General features: G+C 36.3%; 3 protein-coding genes across 5 annotated transcripts; 1 reads left to right on the top strand and 2 right to left on the bottom strand.

Moving 5' to 3' along the window:
* Window positions 1-548: 548 nt before the first annotated feature.
* On the bottom strand, window positions 549-2,715 carry LOC123313935 (hexosaminidase D-like). The gene is made up of 3 exons (XM_044899045.1): window positions 2,069-2,715; window positions 1,501-1,936; window positions 549-1,321 (listed from the first exon to the last, which is right to left on the bottom strand). Exons 1-3 carry the CDS (start codon window positions 2,585-2,587, stop codon window positions 630-632), a joined length of 1,647 nt encoding a protein of 548 aa, XP_044754980.1. The 5' UTR covers window positions 2,588-2,715; the 3' UTR covers window positions 549-629.
* A 492-nt stretch (window positions 2,716-3,207) lies between these two features.
* LOC123312768 (chromodomain-helicase-DNA-binding protein Mi-2 homolog) lies at window positions 3,208-10,479 on the top strand. 2 transcript variants are annotated; one of them, XM_044897243.1, is made up of 12 exons: window positions 3,208-3,393; window positions 3,717-3,796; window positions 3,871-3,996; window positions 4,052-4,190; window positions 4,314-4,459; window positions 4,513-4,662; window positions 4,747-4,896; window positions 4,985-5,227; window positions 5,313-9,497; window positions 9,602-9,796; window positions 9,854-10,019; window positions 10,103-10,479. In XM_044897243.1, the coding sequence occupies exons 1-12, from the start codon at window positions 3,357-3,359 to the stop codon at window positions 10,237-10,239; spliced, it is 5,754 nt and encodes a 1,917-aa protein (XP_044753178.1). In that variant the 5' UTR covers window positions 3,208-3,356; the 3' UTR covers window positions 10,240-10,479. The 2 variants fall into 2 exon arrangements, with proteins under 2 accessions (XP_044753178.1, XP_044753177.1); XM_044897242.1 differs by having other exon boundaries at window positions 3,714-3,796.
* A 933-nt stretch (window positions 10,480-11,412) lies between these two features.
* LOC123312945 (huntingtin) lies at window positions 11,413-22,683 on the bottom strand. Of its 2 annotated transcripts, none has more exons than XM_044897539.1 (32): window positions 22,463-22,683; window positions 22,124-22,310; window positions 21,791-22,069; window positions 21,590-21,731; window positions 21,360-21,535; window positions 21,111-21,294; window positions 20,717-21,057; window positions 20,220-20,657; window positions 20,003-20,158; window positions 19,790-19,947; window positions 19,287-19,548; window positions 19,015-19,231; window positions 18,587-18,963; window positions 18,212-18,475; window positions 17,922-18,158; window positions 17,678-17,838; window positions 17,096-17,624; window positions 16,687-17,041; window positions 16,403-16,631; window positions 16,272-16,347; window positions 16,036-16,221; window positions 15,664-15,917; window positions 14,960-15,359; window positions 14,134-14,888; window positions 13,777-14,034; window positions 13,409-13,718; window positions 13,153-13,350; window positions 12,882-13,096; window positions 12,650-12,827; window positions 12,200-12,347; window positions 11,884-12,137; window positions 11,413-11,833 (listed from the first exon to the last, which is right to left on the bottom strand). In XM_044897539.1, the coding sequence occupies exons 1-32, from the start codon at window positions 22,540-22,542 to the stop codon at window positions 11,486-11,488; spliced, it is 8,352 nt and encodes a 2,783-aa protein (XP_044753474.1). In that variant the 5' UTR covers window positions 22,543-22,683; the 3' UTR covers window positions 11,413-11,485. The 2 variants fall into 2 exon arrangements, with proteins under 2 accessions (XP_044753474.1, XP_044753476.1); XM_044897541.1 differs by having other exon boundaries at window positions 12,650-12,824.
* Between the last annotated feature and the right edge of the window lie 202 nt (window positions 22,684-22,885).

The raw sequence follows: 22,885 nt of genomic DNA, 5'->3' as shown, positions 1-22,885 counted from the left end.
CAATGCGTGTGTTAGTTGCTAAAAGGTATTTATCAATAGGATCATCTGGAATTTTTGCATAATTTTGTCGTTGGTACTGCGGATTTTCCGTTTCCCCTTGTCCATATTACAAAATTCAAATAGTTAATCTGGACTCAATAGACAGAGGTTGAGATTTCAAATGGAATCAGAGATTACACTCTTGTTCCACTCAATTTTTGATTTGAATCTACCAATTCGGCTATATTCACAGTCGTATTGATCAATTTCTTTAAGGAGGGCGTCATTTTTTTTTTTTTGAGATTTAGGTACATAATTTTTGTTTTCGTCGACCTCAACAAAAATTATCACAAGTCTTTAGTTAGAAGAGTGGGACGTAGCCGAGGCCAGCAAACGGGTGAGTATTTACTTTCATAAAGGATTGTAGAGGTCGACGAGAAAATTTAATATGCATCTCGGCAAAAAACTGTCTATTGTATCGCCTGCGCATCGGCTATGGAGGGTAGTTACCCTCGATCATAATAGACATTTTTTGATCATGAAAGGAAAATTAAACGGAAAAAATTTCTAAAAAAGGTGTATTCGAAATTTTTCTTACATCCTATCTATAAAATTAAAAAAGACATTCCTAAAGATCGCAGTTCTGAGATTCACGTTTTTTGAGGCACCTCGTATTTGAAGGGTCGTCTTGGCCAAACTTTCCTCTTTAAAAGTTCGTCCTTCACCCTCAACAATTCATTAATCTCTTTCTTTAAGGGTTGAATAAAAGTAAATATCCATTCGTTTTTCGTTGAATCATCGTAGACTTCCAACAAAGCCTTCGACATATCATTTTCGATTTCCTTAATTTCTTGTCCTAAGTGCGACAAATGCGGGGCGATATTATAAATATGGCCCGGACTAGAAAAATTATGATGGATATTGTAACTCGACATCCAACCCTTGATGCTTGAACTCTTTCTCAGCTCCCGATAATCTTCCTCGAGCTGGTGGAGTCTGTACACATTTTCTAAGATATCGCTTCCTGGATACGCGCATTGGGGGCTTCCAAACGAAGGACCCATCAAGGCGTAGGGTTGTTGACAGTTCAGAATTTGGGCGACTTCTTTGGTAGGTCCAAAACGATTTTCCCCATCTCCGTCCAATATTTTCAAATTCATGAGGAGTGATGGAATTGCAACAGGCAACAATTCGCATAGTATGGAGAAGTGGTCGTATCTTTGCCAGCCTGTTAGTATGATTGCTTCGAATTTTAATAAGAATTTGTAATTTTCGACCACGTCCATCCAAGAACGGTGGTTCTGGTTGTAGTGAGAAACGTCAACAATGTATTGATCCACACCTAAAATTAATACATTATCAAGTCATATTTATCTGAAACTTTTAAACAAATGAGTGTCTCGATGAATTTTGAATTACACTTATCCTCTGTGAAAAAATATGGAATCTAGAAAGGTGAAATGGATGTAATGTAGAGGGAGATAATAAATGGAAGATTCGACATAATACTGGTCTATTTACCTGCAGCCCCTTTGAATGCTGAAGCAATCCACACTTTTTTGAATTGTCTAGAGTACTGACCCCAAAGTGACGGTCCTAGTGCGTTGAACACATCAGTTTCGTACTGCCAAACGACAGGTGTAATACCCAACTTATCAAAACCATTTACAGTTTCTTCTTCTGAAAAATTCCTCAGCATGTCGTCCCACATTAAAATCTTCAAAAGCGGAAATTTTCGCCTGAGGAAATCGCGAACGTTTTCAATATGCTTCAAATATAATCCTTCTCCTGTGATATTCTGGAATTTCATCCTTGTGATACATTCCTTACATCTTCCTAGATAATGTGTTTCATCAGCACCAATATGAATTGTTGCAGTGTAAGGATGTGCTTCTATAATTTGGGTTAGCATTTCACTTACAATGTGCAGTGATTTCGTATTTGAAGGACACAATACCTAGAATGGATCCGTTATTATTCGAAATTTTGTTTCCCCAAATATCAAAGTGATATCATTCATTTCATGGCTTAAATCATAAAATTCTCATAATTGTTTTTCCACAAATCAAATACCTTATTGTCCTCCTACCTGTGGAAATGCAGGTACTTCCCGCAACTCCCTAAATTCTTCTAATTTTAAAACGAATTCCAAATGACCGAAAGTTTGGACGAGTGGTACGATCTCCAATCGGTTTTTATCAGCTAAGTTATTTATCATATCAATTTCTTTTCTTGTATATGCATTGAGGGCAGATACGTTGTGAAGAATTCCCTTGAACGGAAAAGTGTCTTCATATTCAATAACCACACCAGCTACTCCATTTTTAGCAAGTAAGGGAAAAAGATACTCATAATAGGTTACTTTTGGTGGAGCACCTTTTAGATCTAAGTGAACAAACTTTTTTCCATTGAAAATTACTTTTTGATCCTGTTTTGTAAGTGGAATGGGTTCGTCCATAATATTTTCTCCTATCGTAGATTGCGAATAAAAAAAGTATATGTAAACTGAACACAGTCCAAACAATGCACAGATAAACAATAATACAACATATTTTATCGTCCAATTATACACCTTTCTGTATGCAACAAAAGGGATATGTTTTTTCATAACTATTTATAAACGTCAAATTATTAATCATTTGTTGTCATCACAAATGGAACACAAAAATTTAATTAAGATAATGCAGTAATTTCGTTAAAGATTTGAGTTGGAATTTGGAATGAAAAGATAAACTGAAACATGCGTAAACATTACTTGCTGATAACAAATTCTGGGGGCTGCCAGTAAATTCAATAAAACAAAACTTTGGAGTTGAATGGTTTTAATACGAGATATAATATACATACATTTAAAACAAAATTCAGAATTTGATATTAGAAATATTATAATTTTTCGGGAGCCAGGGAACTGAAAAATTTGAGGAATTTATAGGTTAAGAATTCTTCATTAATGCTACGTTAGAACTACGAAACAGAAAGACTACGACTGAAACAAAAAAGATTTTTTTTTATATTATTGGGTTCTTTCGATGACATAACGATCCGATTTTATCATTGGAAGTAATGAATGATAATAAAAATTTCGATGGAAAAGATGATAGTTTATAGCAAAGAGGAATTTCTTTCAGTTCTTTCTATTTGACCCATTGAACTCTAGAGAGTTCAATGATTTGACCTAAAGACATATGAACTAAAAGCACAGAATGACATTTTCTGTGACTGCACGCGTCATTTGATACAAATGGCGGATGTTGTATGTGAAAAGCGCCAAGTACTTGCAAAAAGTTGTCAATAAAAATTTAAATAATATTATTAATAGATATATTTGTTTCTTGGTTATTTCCAGGAAATCTCTGTGAGTGAGTATTGATATAACAATGGCATCTGATGAAGAGGTGGAGGAATCCTTTGCCGGTAAGTCTTGGTTGTTTACCGCTTTGTTTTTGAAGAGATAAATTTTATGCACTACTGCATTGTTTTAATTCAAAACAGTGAATCAAGTTTTCCGTAAGCATTTTCTTTTTTTCGTCACCTTGAAGAAAGTATCCTTGCAAGTCCCTTTTTTTCATCTAACTTATACATAATTAATTAGTGTTAACCAGTGCGCCTGTATTTTTTGTCTCTTTTCACTTATTATCTTTCACTCCTAAGCTCTGATAAGTAAGAAAGTGAAATGTGTAATTTTGCCAATTTCCTTCCTTATTTTGTTTGATGTTTTATTTGAAATCTTTCAGCAGAAGAAGATGCTGGTGAAGAAGGTTCAGGGAATCAAATAGAAAATGAGCCAGAATCTGAAGATGGAGCTCCCAAAGAAGTGGTAACTTGGAATTTTTTTTTTAATTCAAAAAGTCATGTGAGATTTGGAGAGTCTTGAGGAAAATTTTATTTTAGGAAGAGGATGATGACTATGAACCAGATGACAGTAGGAAACGTAAGAAGGGTAAGAAACGAAAAGCCCGAGGGGAAGACAAGAAAGGCAAAAAGAAGAAGAAAAAAAAGAAAAATGATAGTGGTGATGTAAGTTTTGGTTAATTGATTCAATCCAAGAATAATTCATTCGTTTACTTTGTAGGAGAGTGATTTTGGTGTGGAAGAAGAGAACGGTGGTGACTCTGACTATGGGTCAAGTAGGAAGAGCAGAAAGTCTAGGGGTTCTACTAAGCATTCTGCACCTCCAACACCTGTTCAAGAAAGCAGTGCTGCATCAGGAGGTAATTAAAAAAAAAAAATATTGTGCTAAATTTCTGAGGAAAAGAAAATATTTTGTTACTGAGATTTAGGAGCTCTTGATTGAATCATTTGGTGGCAGAGAGAAAAATAAATTGCTGTTTTAGGAATGCCCACCATTGATGAAGTCTGTTCAACTTTTGGACTAACGGATGTTAACTTGGAATATTCAGAATCAGATTTTCAAAATTTGACTACATATAAACTTTTCCAACAACATGTCAGACCTTTACTTGCTAAGGAAAACCCAAAAGTAACTATGTTCTTTTTTAAAGTTTTCACTTTTTTAACACAATTTCAATTTAGGTTCCAATGTCGAAACTTATGATGTTGGTAGCTGCAAAATGGAGAGAATTCTCGAACATTAACCCCCATTTACAACAGGAACAAGCAGCTGCAAGTACTTCAGAACCTGAATATTCAAAACCCACAAGGCCAAGAACATCAACTGCCAAGGTATGATTTTATTAGATGGGTTTCGAGATAAAAATGATGAATTTTATATTTTTTTATTAAAATAAGTACTTAATTGTTAATTAGATGGAGGAATATGATGATGAAGATGAAGAGGATGACGATGAAGATAGTAAAAAGAGGAAAAGAAGTTCCAGGGGAAAGAAGGGTGGAAAAAAAACTTCCAAAGTCCCCACTCTCAAAATAAAACTTGGAAAAAGGAAGAGAGGAAGTTCAGTAAGTCCAATTAATTCAAAATTGATTTTAATCCAACAATGATCGTTGTCAAGCCGCAAAAACTATGTTTGTATTATTTCCTTTTTAGGATGAAGAAGGTGAAGGCAGCAATGCAGGATCTGACAGAGATTCTGATGCAGAGTTTGAGCAGATGCTTCAGGATAATGATGATAAGGAAGATAAGAAGGCGGCAGAAGAAACTAAAGAAGAAGAAGGCAGTGAAGCTCAAGAAGAAGCCACCCCTCTTCCCAAAAAGAAGGCTAAAACAAAGTTTGGTAGCAAGAGTAAAAGAAGGAGGAGAACAACCAAAAAAGAGGAAGAGCCCTATGAGGTGAGTGGAACCCCCCTCATTCCTATATATAATTGACCCACATTCTGCCCAGTTGAGGTACAAACATGTATTTTTTTCCTTCCAGCATCAGGATTATTGTGAGGTTTGTCAGCAGGGCGGGGAAATTATTCTTTGCGACACATGCCCGAGAGCTTATCACTTAGTTTGTCTTGAGCCTGAACTCGAAGAAGCCCCCGAGGGCAAATGGAGCTGTCCCCATTGTGAGAACGAGGGCCCTGCCGATCAAGACGACGATGAGCATCAAGAATTCTGCAGAATCTGCAAAGATGGAGGAGAGCTTCTTTGTTGCGATTCTTGTCCTTCTGCCTATCATACCCACTGTCTCAATCCGCCCCTTACCGAAGTTCCCGACGGCGACTGGAAGTGTCCGAGATGCGGATGTCCTCCCCTCAAGGGAAAAGTGGCCAAGCTGTTGACCTGGAAATGGGTAGAGGACAAATCTAAGGAAGGGGACGACAAGGGAAGGGTTACGAGAAGACGAGAGTTTTTCGTCAAATGGCACGAGAGATCTTACTGGCATTGCGACTGGATCACTGAACTGCAGCTCGACGTGTATCATCCCCTCATGTTCAGGATATACACGAGAAAGTACGACATGGAGGAACCGCCGAAACTAGAGGAGCCGATTGACGACAACGATCTACGCGCCAAAAGGATTCTTTCAATGGGAGGTTCGAAAGACGAGGATCTCGAAGAAAGATTCTACAGATACGGAGTGAAACCGGAATGGTTAGTCGTTCACCGTGTTATAAATCATCGAACTATGAGAGACGGACGTACCCTTTATCTGGTGAAATGGAGGGAACTACCTTATGATCAAGCAACGTGGGAAGAAGAGTCTGATGAAATTCCCGGATTGAAACAGGCCATTGAATATTACATGGATCTCCGTGCGGCCTATACGGGCAACAAGAAGAAAAAGGGCAGGAAGGGAAAAACTCGCGAACTGATGGACGACGAGGAAAAAACTGCAGTTAGACGTTATACTCCCCCACCGGAAAAACCTACAACGGATCTGAAGAAAAAATACGACAAACAACCGATTTATCTAGACGAATGCGGCATGCAGCTCCATCCGTACCAATTGGAAGGTCTGAACTGGTTGAGGTATTCATGGGGCCAGGGTATCGACACAATATTAGCCGACGAGATGGGTCTGGGAAAAACCATTCAGACCATCACTTTCTTGTATTCGTTGTACAAGGAAGGACATTGCAAAGGCCCGTTCTTAGTCTCCGTACCACTTTCCACAATCATAAATTGGGAAAGAGAATTCGAAACGTGGGCCCCAGATTTTTATGTGATAACCTACGTTGGGGACAAGGATTCCAGAGCGGTCATCCGCGAAAACGAGTTGAGTTTCGAAGAGGGTGCCTGTAAGGGAGGCCGTCCTTCGAAAATCAGGGCTTCCTCTGTTAAGTTTAACGTTTTATTGACCAGTTATGAGCTGGTTTCTATTGATGCGGCTTGTTTGGGTTCCATCGAATGGGCAGTGCTGGTAGTGGACGAAGCTCACAGATTGAAGAGTAATCAGTCGAAATTTTTCAGATTGTTAAACGGTTATAACATCGCTTACAAATTGTTGCTCACCGGAACGCCGCTACAGAACAATTTAGAAGAATTGTTCCACTTGTTGAACTTCTTGAACAGTCAGAAATTCAACGATCTGGCTAGTTTCCAAAACGAATTCGCCGACATCTCCAAGGAAGATCAGGTGAAGAAGTTGCATGAGATGTTGGGACCGCACATGCTTCGGCGTTTGAAAGCTGACGTACTGAAAAATATGCCCTCAAAGTCGGAATTTATCGTACGAGTTGAACTTTCCCCCATGCAGAAGAAATACTATAAATACATCCTAACCAGGAACTTTGAAGCTTTAAATCCGAAAGGTGGTGGACAATCGGTATCTTTGCTCAACATCATGATGGATCTCAAAAAGTGTTGCAATCATCCTTATCTGTTCCCTGCCGCTTCAGAAGAGGCCCCCGTAGGCCCTCAAGGCAGCTACGAAGTCACAAGTTTGACCAAAGCTTCAGGGAAGTTGGTGCTACTTTCGAAAATGTTGAAAATTCTCAGGGATCAGGGACACAGAGTACTTATCTTCTCGCAGATGACCAAGATGTTGGATATTCTCGAAGATTTTCTCGAAGGAGAAGGTTATAAATACGAAAGAATTGATGGTGCTATAACGGGAACCGCCAGACAGGAGGCTATCGATCGGTTCAACGCACCTGGGGCACCTCAGTTTGTTTTCTTACTATCCACAAGAGCTGGAGGTTTGGGTATCAATCTAGCGACAGCCGACACTGTAATTATCTACGATTCCGACTGGAATCCGCACAACGACATCCAAGCCTTCTCCAGGGCTCACCGTATCGGTCAAGCGAACAAGGTTATGATTTATCGATTCGTAACCAGGAACAGTGTTGAGGAAAGAGTGACCCAGGTGGCTAAGAGAAAAATGATGTTGACCCATTTGGTCGTAAGGCCTGGTATGGGAGGAAAAGGTTCAAATTTCACGAAGCAGGAATTGGACGACATATTGAGATTCGGTACTGAAGAATTATTCAAAGAAGACGAGGGAAAAGAAGATGAAGCCATACATTACGATGACAAGGCTGTGATGGAGTTACTCGATCGTTCGAAAGAAGGTATCGAGCAGAAGGAAAATTGGGCCAACGAATACCTCAGTTCTTTCAAAGTAGCCAGTTACGTGACTAAAGAAGGCGATAACGAAGAAGAAGTCGACACCGAAATCATAAAACAAGAAGCTGAAAACACCGATCCGGCATATTGGATAAAACTGTTGAGGCACCACTACGAACAACAACAAGAAGACATCGCTAGGACGCTTGGTAAAGGCAAGCGTGTCAGAAAACAAGTGAATTACAACGACGGTGGCATGACAACCGACACCCGCGAAGATACCACATGGCAAGAAAATTTGTCCGACTACAATTCCGACTTCTCTGCCGGTTCCGATGAGGATAAGGAAGACGACGATTTCGATGAGAAGAATGACGGTACTGACCTTAGCCGTAGAAGTAGGAGGCGAATGGAAAGGAAGGAGGAAAAAGACAGGCCTCTACCTCCCCTATTGGCTAGAGTTGGGGGAAATATCGAGGTACTTGGTTTCAATGCTAGGCAGAGAAAGGCGTTCTTGAATGCTATAATGCGGTATGGTATGCCTCCACAAGATGCGTTCAATTCTCAATGGTTAGTGAGAGATCTCAGGGGAAAATCAGAGAAAAATTTCAGGGCATACGTTTCCCTATTCATGAGGCATCTTTGTGAACCTGGTGCTGACAATGCTGAAACTTTCGCCGACGGTGTACCGAGAGAAGGATTGAGCAGACAGCACGTTTTAACAAGAATTGGTGTTATGTCCTTGATCAGGAAGAAGGTACAGGAATTCGAGCATATAAATGGAGAATACAGTATGCCGGAAGTTATTAAAAAATCAATCTTGGAACAGAATAAGAAAGAAGCCCAAGATGACACAAAAAGTACGACAACCAGCACTAGTGCCACGCCAGCTACTAGCGCTGCCCCTAGTCCTGCTCCCACCCAAGTTGAAAATGTCGAAAAAGAAAAGGAAAAAGAGGAAGAGGATAAAGAAAAGGAAGTGAAAGTCGAAAAGGATGAAGACAAAGAGAAAGTCAAAGAAGCCAGTGAGAAAGAAAAGGAGCAAGAAGACGTTAAAACTAACACTGAGAAAGAAGGAGAGAAGGCAGATACTCCCCCGGAGAAAATGGAGGTTGACGAAGATGATAAGGTGAAGAAAGAGTCTGAAGAAATCAAGGAAGAACCAGAAAAAGAAAAGGAAGTCAAGCAAGAAGAAGACAAACCTACAGTTAAAAATGAAAATGAACCAGAGAAAAAACCTGAAGTCAAAAACGAAAAAGATGATGTAATAACCATCGATGAAGATAAAAAAGATAAGAGAGCTGAAGATGCGGAGGAGGCTAAGAAACGATTTATGTTCAATATAGCCGATGGAGGTTTCACAGAATTACACACTCTATGGTTGAATGAAGAGAAGGCTGCAACTCCAGGAAGAGAATATGAAATTTGGCATCGTAGACATGATTACTGGCTGTTAGCTGGAATAGTAACTCACGGCTATGGAAGATGGCAGGATATACAAGCTGACATAAGATTTTCAATCATAAATGAACCATTCAAAATGGATGTTGGCAAAGGGAATTTCTTGGAGATTAAGAATAAGTTTCTGGCTAGGCGATTCAAAGTGAGTTTCACTTTTTTATTTCCAATTGTTTCTATAAATGCTGTTTTAAATTTGTGATTTCTGTATTATTATTATTTTAATAATTTGTTTGTTATGTTTTCAAGCTGCTAGAACAAGCTCTTGTGATAGAAGAACAATTGAGAAGAGCTGCTTATCTCAATCTGACACAAGATCCCAATCATCCAGCAATGTCACTCAATGCTAGGTTTGCAGAGGTCGAATGTTTGGCTGAATCTCATCAACATCTAAGCAAAGAATCTTTGGCCGGTAATAAACCTGCAAATGCTGTTCTCCATAAGGTAGGTCTAAACTAAGACTTTAGTTTTCCGGATTTTCAAATCTTATTCCATTTTTAGGTCCTTAATCAGTTGGAAGAACTTCTGTCAGATATGAAGTCGGATGTATCCAGACTACCAGCAACACTTGCTCGTATACCCCCAGTAGCCCAAAGACTACAGATGTCTGAACGGAGCATTTTATCAAGACTTGCAGCTACTGCATCGTCTAACACTCAACCAGCTGGTGAGTTAAGCCTCTTTTGATAGTCGTTAATTTGATTATTCATATGGTGAGCAAACATTATGTATTATTGATACTCTTTATAGCCCAAGTGATGAGTCAATATCCTGCCGGCTTCAGTGCTACCAACCTTCCAGGATTTGCAGCAGCCGCTGCCAACTTTGGAAATTTCAGGCCGCAATATTCAGTGCCTGGTCAACCACCTACAGGTTTTCCTTCTTAAGTGATGTTGCCAGTGACTGGATTAACAGCCTTCTCTTCAAGACACAAAATTCCATGTTTATATTTTTTAAAAATAAGAGTTTCATAGTCTTAAGTAAGGATCTTATTTATTCAGAATGTAAAGTGTGTCCTGTGTTTAAATTTTCTTAGCTTGATGCTGGAAAACGATTGGTCCTTTGATTAATGTAGATAAAATAATGATTGATTTCCGAAAATTGTTTATTAAAACGCAAATTTTCCATTTTCGAATTTTTATTTATATTGAGGCTTGGATGTATCTTACTGTTCGAAGAAAGACTTATGAAAGAAGTATGACTGGAAAGTACTTTAAAAATGTTTTTTGTACATCTGGTCATATTTTTCGAAAAATTGTTTTTTTATAGGTATGAATAGTTTTGTTACAGTTGAAGGGAAGTACAGAAAAAGATGAAAAATTTTGGGCTAATTCTTTTCTATTAGAGCAAAATTTTTATTCTTTTGAACTGAACAATTGGGAATACTTCCAAAAGAATATATTACTTCGATCATAAAGAGGTTCTTGGTTTTTAGCATTCTTATAATAAAAAAATATTTAGAAAAAGTGAAGTTTATTGAATCCTTATCCTTGTTGAGGTTTTGTCAGGATTATTTGATGAATAAATCAACTTATTAAGACTAAATTAATCCTACAACCATGAGATGTTTTGGTAATTGGTTAAATATGAATTATTATTAAAATAGCGAGACCTCATATAAATTTGGCGAAATTGTCCTTGGACAATTGGAGCATTAGAATTTTTTTCGAATGCTCCTGTGTATTCCGTCGCGATTAAACCAGCTTCGAAAGAGCCACAAGGCATTCACAATCGGCCTATTCGTATAAATCTTCATAAATTCACTGCCATCAGGCAATTTCACAGCTGTTAAGAGCTGGTATATAAAATTGCTTGCATAAAAATTTGGTAAAACGATTTTTGGACGTCACCTGTGCAGCGAAACATTCCTCACCTTCCCCTGAACCTTCGAACTTATGTACAGGGGCAGGTGAAAAATGTTTAACCCTTAAAGCTGTATAGGGGACGTTCAAAAAAGTTTTTACCAAATTTTTTGATATAGATCAGCTCTTTATAACTACGAAATTGCCTAGTAGCAATTATTACTAATTTTTGCTGCGGCGGATATTAAAAGTCAGTAAGTTCCCAAACTTCATAATATTCAAGTTTAAATCAACATTGCATAAAAATCTCCAACATTTCAATTATTAAAATTCACAGAGAAGATAACAAATCACTGAACGGCATATCAGGTAAATTCTTAACCATTTTGAAGTTAGCTTTGAAAGTGTCTTTTTGCTTTTCAGTCGATAGATTTTTGTAAAAATCCGAACCAGCCACACACAATATTTCCCGGTCTTCATACTCGTATCTCTGTATTCTGGTCTGGATGTAGGGAAATAAAGCTGTTAACCACTGGTTTCGGCTAGCACTGATGAAAAAACAGGTCAAACACCAGGTTGCCATGGGATAGGAGAAATTTTGTGTGAAATTGGGCAGACTGAACACAATCCAGTCTTGAAGGAGTGTTAATTGATTCTGACGAATTGCACTTTGAAAAAGCTGGAAAAAATATGATATTCATCTATACTTTACATGGAGAAAGAACTCACATGAAACACAACTTTACTCAAAAACTTCTGGTGTGGTTGCTGTGCTGATAAAAACTCCCCTATTACTTTAGTCAAAATATCCGCTGGCGTGAAGAAATCGTCCAGTACTTGAGGTAATAAAGAACATACTATTTCCGCTTCAAAAATATATCCTCTTTTTATATACTCAAATAGCGCAGAGAATTTCTCCACTGTTTGTACTAAAATTTCTGGACTACTTTGTTCGTTGCTAGATTCAACATGCTCAGCGTATTCTGAAAGTAATATAACAATAAAGCATTTGGAAAGCGATATTCGTATTTCAGTACTCCCTTACCTATGTACATATAAGTGAAAAGTAACTGGATCGATGTAACTGCGATGAATGAATTTGAACTCTTCAGCCCATCAAATGCCACTTTCACAATTTTCTTACCGAAATTCTCCAAAATATTTCTTCTTTGTGCGATCAACCTCTGCAATTTCTGAAATAAAATTCAGTCAAGTCTCTACGATATGAAATGTCACTGAATTCCTGATAATTATACAACCAATCTTGATGTAAAGCTAAGTAATCTGACATTTTAAGATCGAATTTAAATAGAACAGCGACCCCAAGCTGTTTAGCAGTCAGGCAGCAAAACCTCGGTGAACCCCAACCCCTCATCCTCAGTTTTCAAGCAATCAGCTTAAAACACCGTATATCCAGCTTGATAAACTACTTCGTCGTTTCGGACCATGCTAAGATTCCGAGTTTTATCATTTTTCTGTTCAATTCTATTCATACCTGCATTACGAATTTGTATTCCACAATGCCTGTTGTGGATTTTGATACAACAGATATAGCATGAGAAACAGCATCTTCAACAAAACCAGGACCTAAATGCGTTTCATCTATATTTTCTATAATATAAAAAGCCACAGACCACATGGCTAATGTATGTTCTTGAGATTGAGGTATACTGCTGAAATTGATCAAACATGTAGAAATTTTAAACTTAAAAATTCACCACACATACTTGTTAGAAATAATAAGATTATTCTGTAGATACTCTACGGCACATGGAAGTATCAACTGCAATTCCTCAGAAATTCCTCCTATTGAAATGTTGTTCAGCTTACATCCTTCCAAAATAAATAACAACCCATGTAGACAAGCTAGCCTCGATGGAATATATGAACTTTTCAAAAATGTAGACAAATATTTTTTTACTGTTTCATACACTTCCAACTCCTTCAAAATAATTTTGAATGAATTTCAATCGCTTTGATATTAGTATAATATGTTACCGGATTCAAAATTGCAGCAGCTTTACAAACACCAACGATCAGATACAGATGCAACAGTTCATCCTCAACAGCATGCAGCTTCAGCAAGTCCATGAATAAATCCATCATCCAACTGAACTGAGATTTATCGGTGAAGAGATCAGAGAGCACTAAAATAGATATTACAGACTCGTGGAGTAGAACCAAAGAATTGATATTCTGAAAAAAATAATAAAAATTTTGGATACATTTTTGTACAAATATAGATGTTTTGTACCTGATACTGCAGAAGTTGTGTGAAAAAATCCTGTAGGAAATGTAAACACGAAGTTATGTCCAGTCCACTACATTCCAATACTTTGTCTCTTCTTTTTAAAACTTGATACGCCAAACACTTATCGTCAATGTTTTCTAAAATACCTAGAGCTATGAGGAAATATTTGATGGACATCTGACCAGATGGAAAGAAATTTTGCATGTTGGATTCATCAAATGGAATATTCATTTTGACATTTTTTCCCGAAAAATAAGGGGATCCATTGTACTTATTCCTTATGCAGGTTTGGATATCCTTCAATTTCTTCATGCTACAAGAAGAAAAATACGCATTCAGGACAAAATAATCTGAATCTTCGTTTTACAAACCTCATTTTATCCCCTAATATAGGTTCATCCCTGGAAACACTCAACAACACCGAATGGTTCTTTTTTCCTGGAACAGGGTAATACATTGTTTGGAAAAGCATTGAAGTGATTCCTTTGAGTGCTAAAGAAATGGTTGTATATATTTCGTTAGATTCTTCAGCACTGTTGTCATCAGATGGGGAATTGCACAAGACACTCAGTAAGCACATCCAAGTCTCTTCAAACTGCTGCCTTGAATTCCACCCAAGAAGTGTTATTCTAAAAAAATATGTATGGGAGAAAAGTCTAAATACAAGAGGGAAAAACTAAAAGTCCCTCATTAAGGAATTTAAGGAAGTTCACAACATTGGCACTCACCTAAACAGATAATCTTCTAAAATTTCCCGGTCTTGCAGTAATTCGACTGGTAGGGAAATAACAGGATTTTGGAAGGAAAATGAACTTGCATCTAGTCCCCTGTCCCATGCTTTAGAGGGTATCAACATACAGGAATTAAATAAGGATAATCTACCCAGAGAATTGATAATACTATTTAAATTAGATATAAAAAAATCAGGAATATTAGATTCTTGTTTTCTCGTCAAGAAAATCCAATTTATTAAGGAATAGAGATGTGAACAAGACTCGGCAATTTCGGAATTTTCGAATTTATTAATTATATTTTCGGGGATTACGCCACATGTTGACTCAAAACAATGATCTTCGTCCTCTGTTAAAAAAAGTTTAATTTTATATACATCAGAAATCAACGAGCAAGACCACGTAAAACGATCTTTTGAATTTAAATATGTGAAACATTTATCCTGTTTCAATATTGAATTCAAACAATCTAAACTGACACTCGTTAACATCACATCAAACGGTCTTTTAGTATCAATAATATAATTTATCAACCTGAATGATATAATATTTAATTTGATAATATTTGAGGAATTAACGTCATCTACTTCTAACAAGGGAATTTTTGGTACTGCTTTGAGGTAGGAAACAACACTAGGAATTAAATAACTGAGGATTTTCGACAATTCTGCAACACTCAAACATTCAGAGTTTAAGTTATGTTCTGATTTCCTGAACAAATCTTTCCCAGAGAATGAAGAAAAATTTCCAGACTGCAAAAGAGTGATTTTATATTTTTAGTTTTATTCTTTCAGCCAAAACAAATACTTTTTTAATTACTAACCTGATTTTGTTTCCAGAAATCTTCAACTATTCTATTCACTTCTTTACACATGTGTTGTATTGAAGCCTTCAGTATATCAGGAATTTCTTCCACTTGGTGATTTTGATGGTGCTCCACCCCACAATCTATGCAGTATTTTAAGATTTGTCCATCAAAGTATTCGCTTCCAATCAGTTCCAACTGTTCGGAATAAGTCAACATACTCAACATTCTGGCAACTTCTTTGCCCATTTTAACATTACTTAATTTGTGTTTTAACTGACTAAGGTACCATTCTTTATCGATGTTTAGGTCCTTTATTATCTCAGGATCTATAATTCTTCTCTGTGCAATAAATGGCTGTTTGAAATCATAAAATTTAATTCCCAGCTTTCCAAGAAGACCAAGCAATGATTCAAATCTGGAAATCATTAAAAGTCCTTTCACACCGAAGAACTACACACTACACTGCTCAACAATTGATGGGGATCCCTGACTTCCATCAATTTATTTCAGGAGTTTTTGCTCTTATAGAGCGAGTAGGAAAAGAAAATTATGAGAACAACTTAAAATATCCCAGTTTTTCCTGAAAGGACTCTGATGTTCCAGATAAATCAACGAAACCACGAATTAAGAGAAATTTATATGTGATCCCTATCAATTGTCGAGCAGTGTATTTGGAGATGTGGGATAGCTATTTTCAGAAACCAAACAATCTTACTAACTTGGTACAGAAGTTTTTTTTGTTGAGATTATGTGTTATTTCTAGAAGATCTTCTCGTTTCAACTGTCTATGGATGCTATCTGCAGACATCGTCAACAGCAACTCTACTTTTCTCGTAGCAAGTTTTGACACCTCTTTTATCACAGCAGAATCACTTATGTATATGAATTTATTCATTAACAATTTTATCATTTGGCCAGTAAGATTAGGATGAGTATTTTCAATGGCTTTTAGGACCTTCAAATTGAAGATCAACTGAAAAAAGGAATATATCATCTACCAAATGTAATATTAAACCATTAAAATAACATAAATGTTGGATTGAAAATGCCTGATCAAAAAGGCCAGAGAAAAAACACTTGAATCCACTTACGTTCGAATCTAGGATGTTGAGTTGCTGGCCAATATATTTCAAGAGCATACCGCTCAGTTTTGAATCCCTATGAATGAATGAAAAAAATTCATTTATCGGAGCCTCTTGATCTAGGTTTATAAGAAGCTCCAAATTATTTTTGAGTACCCAATTTACAATATCAATTCTTTTGGAAGAGTTTTCGCACTGCAAAATTGTATTAGTCAAAGTGTGTTGAAAAAATCCTAAGAACTCACCAGATAATCACAAAATACTATACTTCCACCAACTTTAACCACGTCTGTATTGATTGAACTCAAGAAAGTCATCGTTCTGAAATCAAACGGTGTAAGTTATGACCAGAAGAATTCAGGTGATTCAAACTCACTTTTCACCGTCTTCTAGTGGAAGTTGCAAATTACTGGACCAAAAAGTGAGATCTTCATATCCCAAGAGGGTTAGGAAATAACACCAGTGAAACGTTAAAGTTGGGTAAAAGAAAGTGAGGCTTTGAAAATACTCATTTATGGGTTGAATATTGATAGCATCGCATTCTTCCGCATATTTGCTCTTCTCTATCAGAGAAATAGCAACATTCGCAGTTTTACATAAGAAACCTAAACCAATACATATTGAGTGAAGCAATAAACATATTATTATGTTTTCTCTCACCTGACTGGAAATTATGGAGACAAAACATCATAAAAATTGAAAGCTCCTTAACGAAAAACACATCCTCATCTTCTTCCACCAATAACGTGCATTTTTTAGTAGCTAAAGACAGAGTTCGAAAAATAAATAAAATGAGTATTTTTTCGGGAGCGAGGTACTGAAAGAAATCTGCACTGTTTGTCACATTCAAGGGATCAGGAGTGACGACGATATTCTCAAAAACACTGCTTGGTATGAAATTATTCTTGAGTGCGGATATCTTCGCAAGGATAATATCCTCTTTCACCGGTGATAAAATAATTAAAACTGTGAGTATTCTTCCCATCCACCATGTGAAATATGTTATATCTTGATCCTGAAAAAAAATAAAAATGTAATCATTGAGAATGCTTGAAACCAGTTCACTCACTAAAGATGGTGGTTCTTGAAACAGCAATAATAAGATATCATCAATTGGACGAAAAACATTTGGATTCAGAGCGAAAATAAGCTTTCTCAAGGAATCAAATGATTCCATGGAATCCAACCTATATTTATTTCCGCTTAGAACTGCAAGAAATGAGTTGAACACACTTTGAGACCATCTTAACCACTTATCAGTATCGCTGCAATATTTGCTGTCATCCAATATCAACACAATCAATTCGACGATTTCGTGATATTCGATGAGTTTGAGAAGCATACAAAGAACAACTTCTCTAGTAGTTTCCAATTCTTTCAAATCAGGAGTGTTCAAAACGTTCCTGGTGAGAAATATATCTTTGACAATTGGTATAAGCGCAGGTATGCAGTGAGTCAAGGGACACTGACCACTCGCGGTCAGTCCATCGCACAACTGGATGATTTTGGGTATTCCTATAATACTTTTAGAATGTTGCTTGCTGTAGGAGAGTTGTACCAGGAATTGAAAGATTTTCGGGACAAGTTCTTCAGAATGCCTAGAACAAGATATTCCACAAAAATGTCCAACACGAAGTTTCTTCAAACTTACAAGATTTGACCTTCCTCGATGTGTACGAATTGATTTATAACGAAATTGATGAAGATTTGATCTGCATCCAACAAACAGTAATTTATTTTGAATTGGACGAGTTGACTCAGAAGTTGTAACACTTTTCCTTGAAGTTTAACATCGCTGGTAATGGTATATTGCTGGGAAGAATTAAATAATGAGATGAACATGAAATACACTAAACCTTGTGAATTTCACATTGAAGAAAAAACATGATTATTACTTCTAAAGATCTGATCACCATGGGTTCGAAAATTCTAATATAATTTGCAAGGACTTTGTCGAGGTTTGTAGATATATTAGCTTTTCTTTTAGCATTTCTGTGTAGGTAACCCATCATGGAACTGTCCCCATCTCCTTCCTTCTTATTTATATCCTTCAAAGCGTTTATAGATAAGGAGACTTCATTGTAAGGCTTCAGGAACATATGAAAGTAAAATCCAGAAGCATCGATTTCAGTCTACAAAACAAGCAATGAAAAGTAATGTTCAAAGAGGAATACAACAATTCAACCTTTTCAATTTCGTTTTCATCTTGGACCACATGAATTCCATTAGCTAATAGATTAGTTTCACATATAGACTTCAACAACTGTTGAACACATTCAACACTTCCTGAAGGCTCTATTCTGAATATGGAATTCAAATAGCTCAAAATTTCTTCGGCGATCGATCCAAATTCGGACAGACCACCTATTTCCATGAGTATCGAAAGACTCCTCAACGTTTCTTTCAACATGTTGAGGATCTTTTCTGAGGCAGAAGGTTCCAAGGAAGTCTGAAATGAAGCAACGATCCTTAATTTTTCATCAAAATTTACAATTTTAAATCAATACACTGAAAAACTACCCAAGATTAAAATTAAAAGAAGTTTTTCTCATTTACACACCTTATAATTACCATAAGCAGTCTTCAATGAGTCGTATATCTTCATATAATGATTTGAGTATGAAAAATTTCCGGCCAAATTCTTTTCCTTTTCTTTTTTTTCTGGTTTTTCTTCTGGCGTTTTCGTCGATATAATTTTTTTCTCTAAATCACTTTTTCTCCTTTTCATTGGGCTAGCTGTTGGTAAACTCAAAATAGCCGATTTCTGTTGAGAAGGCAGATGGATATCATCCACAATGTGCTGATAAATGCACAATATCTTGATAATATGTTTAAGGAAGACATCTGAAATATTCGAAAGGATAGATGATTCGAACATGGACCATTTTTTGGTTGGATCTTGTTCAGGCAAAGGTTTCAGAACACATATCGAGAAACCTAAAAGAGATCACGTAAAATTGGCAAATACAATATTGTAATTTTATCCACCTGCATAAATATTGGAACAGAGCATCAATAAGTTCCTATGAAAACCAATGTCGTACACCAATGTAGAATCGGTCATCAAGTCGATACATAATTCCAGCAGATCATTGGTTTGATCATTTTGTCTTGTATTTTTAGGAAAATGACAATTCCAAGACTTTCTGTAAATGGTACATGGGAATACTTGTGACAAGGTAGCCAGTGCTTGAATGGAACCCATCTGTAAAAAAATAAAATCAGGGATATCTTCGCAGACATGGAAATCAATCACTTACAATCATGTATTCATTATTAGGAAATAATGACATTTCTTTTATTCCATGTAGAACCTTCGACAATGACCATTCGATATCCTCTGAAGGCGCCTCATCAATTTTGTTGAATGGAAACGGCATATTTTCCACGAAATGTTTATAATTGAAGGGACATAACCAGGATTTGTTATAAAGGTTAGATAAAAATTCTTTCCTATACGATATAGCCTTCAAAGTTACTGTATTTTCGTGGGGAATTTCAAAGTACAATTGTGGGATCAATCTTGAATCAATAATAAAGAATGAACTTCCCAACCCCAACTGAATTCCAGTTACAGGGTGTCCAGGATAAGATGAAAAACATCTTCAAGAAAGATAGAGAGCACAAAAAATCCCATTATGTAGTATTATTTCTGAGTAATACATTGATATACAAGCTCTTTTTCTAATTTGAATGGAAATCGAGATATGCTCTACAGGACACCCTGTAAGTGATAATCATTCTTATCTAAATTAGGGCTTACCTTGCAATTGTGTTAGATGCAGCATTTCTCACTCGAACATCCGAGTCCTTCAATAACTCTTGCAAACCCAAGAGCATCTTGTTTTGGAATTTATTATCACCAGTTACATAATGTATATTTATAAATGGAAGATGGCACATCAAATCACATAAATTCACCTAAACAATTATATGTTTTCAAAAAAATACGATAATTAAAATTCATGTTACTTACTTTTACCAGCCAGTATGGATTATTGAACAGATCAGACAACTTCGTCAAAATGGGAATTACTTGTTTGCAACTTTGGCTTTCTAAGACATGATGCAAACATAGTTCAAGACTTTGAAGTGTATGTCGTATACATATTGAGGATTCGTCATTCAGTCCCTTGAAAAAATGAACTTGTTAAGTAAGGGTTATACAAGTTTAGAGATAAAATAACACTCACTTTTTTAAATGAGGTGACCAAAGCATCGAAATTCAAATCACTATTCTCTTCATCCTTTGAATGCTCCCGCAACCAGTCGTCATAGTGCCCTCTACTTTTAATAATAACAGACACCAAAAAATTAGCTAATAATATCCTTGTATGACCTCTCAACTGGGGATCATGGTGATCACAATACAATAAAATATCAGATATCGCTTGATCGATATCTTTCTGAGGTTTATCCACCGTTTTATCCAAATATTCAAGAAGAATTTGAGGATATATTTTCCCAATGGAAGACAGACATGTAAGAGCCGAAGATTTCACAGAAACTCTACATAATTTATCATTTATAAGATTATTTGGTACACCCTTTAGCAAGAATGATTTGACAAGTAGCCTACCGCAATATTTCAAGGGCACATCTGGGTCTTCAAATTGCCCAATTTTGATTTCCTTAAACATTTCAAAACAATGAAAATATCCCATTAACAAAAATGGATAAAAATCTGCACCTTTATGTTTGCATCGGTAATGTCTTCATTTGAAGAGCAATTTTCTGTGGAATTTGGAGTTCTTTCCAAAAGGTCTGTACTACTGTTGCTTGTGCAGGTCTTAATTGCATCGAATTCTAAAACAGATTCAAGATCGATTTGTGAAAGAGATCTCGATATTGTACTGCTGCCACTTTCAAGTGACTGGGATTTTTCAAGAGATTCCTTTGGCTTTCCTATGAGGTTAAGGGAAGATAATGTAAGTTTTGAGTGATCTATCCATTTGTTTATATCTGGCCTTAAGGAATCTGTCAGATCTGATTCTGACACCATTGTAGATTCAGAAGATATACTAAGTTGGCCTAAAATATATTTCGATAACAGGAAAAACTTTCATAAAAAATTTCCTACTCACTCAAAGATTTACGTTTATGTGCTGAAAACTGATAAGTAGTACATTTAGACAGACCAACTGGATTCAATAAAGCTTCTTTAAGCTCTTTTGTTGAATTTTGCAACAAAACATTCAAAGTTTCTAATGAAGAAATCACTAGGTTATGATCTTTGCTATTTATGTAATGAAGGCACAACTCGTAAATCTACGGAAGGTTAAAAATGGACAATATTGAAAACAACCGAAATCACTTCCGAGTCTGAAATATACCTGTAGAAGCTTTTCTGTTTTCAGCTCTGCCCATTCTGTTCCCCGCCTTTCTCTGTCTCTTATCTGGTTGGACTCCTTCAAATATTTTTTCCACTGAGGTAGAAGTGTTTTAAGAACCCCCATAACACCAAAAATTAAGTGGGTATCACAGTTTTCATTTAGTGGAAAAACAAAACCTGAAATTGAGTATCCTCCAGTTCAAAAATACATGTTTCTGAAAAAATACTCACCTAGTACAATATGTATACAATACACTATTGACAAATAAGGTTTTGGACAATTTAAGCAAATACTTTGAATGGATTGAGCAGCAGTTCTTTTGATAACAGCTGAGGGATTTGAAATGTTAGCCATAAAAGATTTAAGAAGGTTCTGGAATAAAATATATACTATGAAAAAATAATGGTTTCCAAGGCATTCATTAAAGTTACCTTGATATCATTATCGGTTGCGAAAGGTCCTAATACTTCAATGATTTTTGGTAGACTACTTGCTAATGTTTCATGTATTGATTCCTCTGGCCTTTCAATAATTCTGATTAAGCTAGGGAACAAATGAAGTATATAAGGTTTGCCTTTATGGGGCCTTATACTATGAGCTAGTTTCGAAAACCTGCTGAGAGCTGCCCTCAAAGTTCTGGCAGAATTATTTCTTTTGATTTCCTTATGCAATTCTATGAGAACCTTCGTGATATTTTCGTCATTCAACGCCTGCAATAAAAGTTGTGTAGAAAAAGCATGATAAACTTGATCATGTAGGTTTACCCTTATCATTTTATTCAAGGATTCCTCCGCAACCATTCTAATATCAGAATCTGCATCATCACAAAGTTGAAAGAGACTTTCCATTGTATAATTCAATAATGTGGGAAAAACGGTTGGGACTGTTGTTATTGCATGGCTGCTAATGCATTCTGTTATAACATGGCAATGGTGGATCTTTTCCTTTTTACTGAAAAATTCCAGGTACCTCTTTAATTATGCTTGAACTCATTCTTGTAACCGATAAAATGAATCGCACCCGAGCCAAGTTTCCTGCTATCTTCCCGCGGTACTCATTCAAATGTGATATCATTGAAACAATGAATATTTTAGATAACTTACTTATTTTCCGAGTTGCCATTTGAAATTTGTATTTTCTTCAACGATTCCAAAGATTTCATAAGCTTTTCCTGAGCCGCCATGTTAGCAGACTATTGAGATTTTGATCAAATATCGAATTTGCTAGGCCGCAGATGGAAATACCCAAACCTTTACGAGGAAACAATTTCCATTATTTGTATGTTTACATATCTGAAAACATGACGTGAGCTGTCGCAAAATGAAGGTTAAACGTCAAAATCATATGGGAGTACACAGAATTCGGTATTCAGTACTTGACTTAAGAACGGTTCAAAGCTTATGGCCTCATCCGAAATAAGGAATAATGGTTAAGGCAGATCTTGTGTTTTAATCTTTAGGAGCATGATACAGGATGTAAAGCATGCAGTAATATTTGTATAACATGTATGGGAATACCGTAAACTA

Source organism: Coccinella septempunctata, chromosome 5, assembly GCF_907165205.1.
Source record: "Coccinella septempunctata chromosome 5, icCocSept1.1, whole genome shotgun sequence".
Taxonomy (NCBI): domain Eukaryota; kingdom Metazoa; phylum Arthropoda; class Insecta; order Coleoptera; family Coccinellidae; genus Coccinella; species Coccinella septempunctata.
This window is presented reverse-complemented; position numbering and strand designations above follow the sequence as displayed.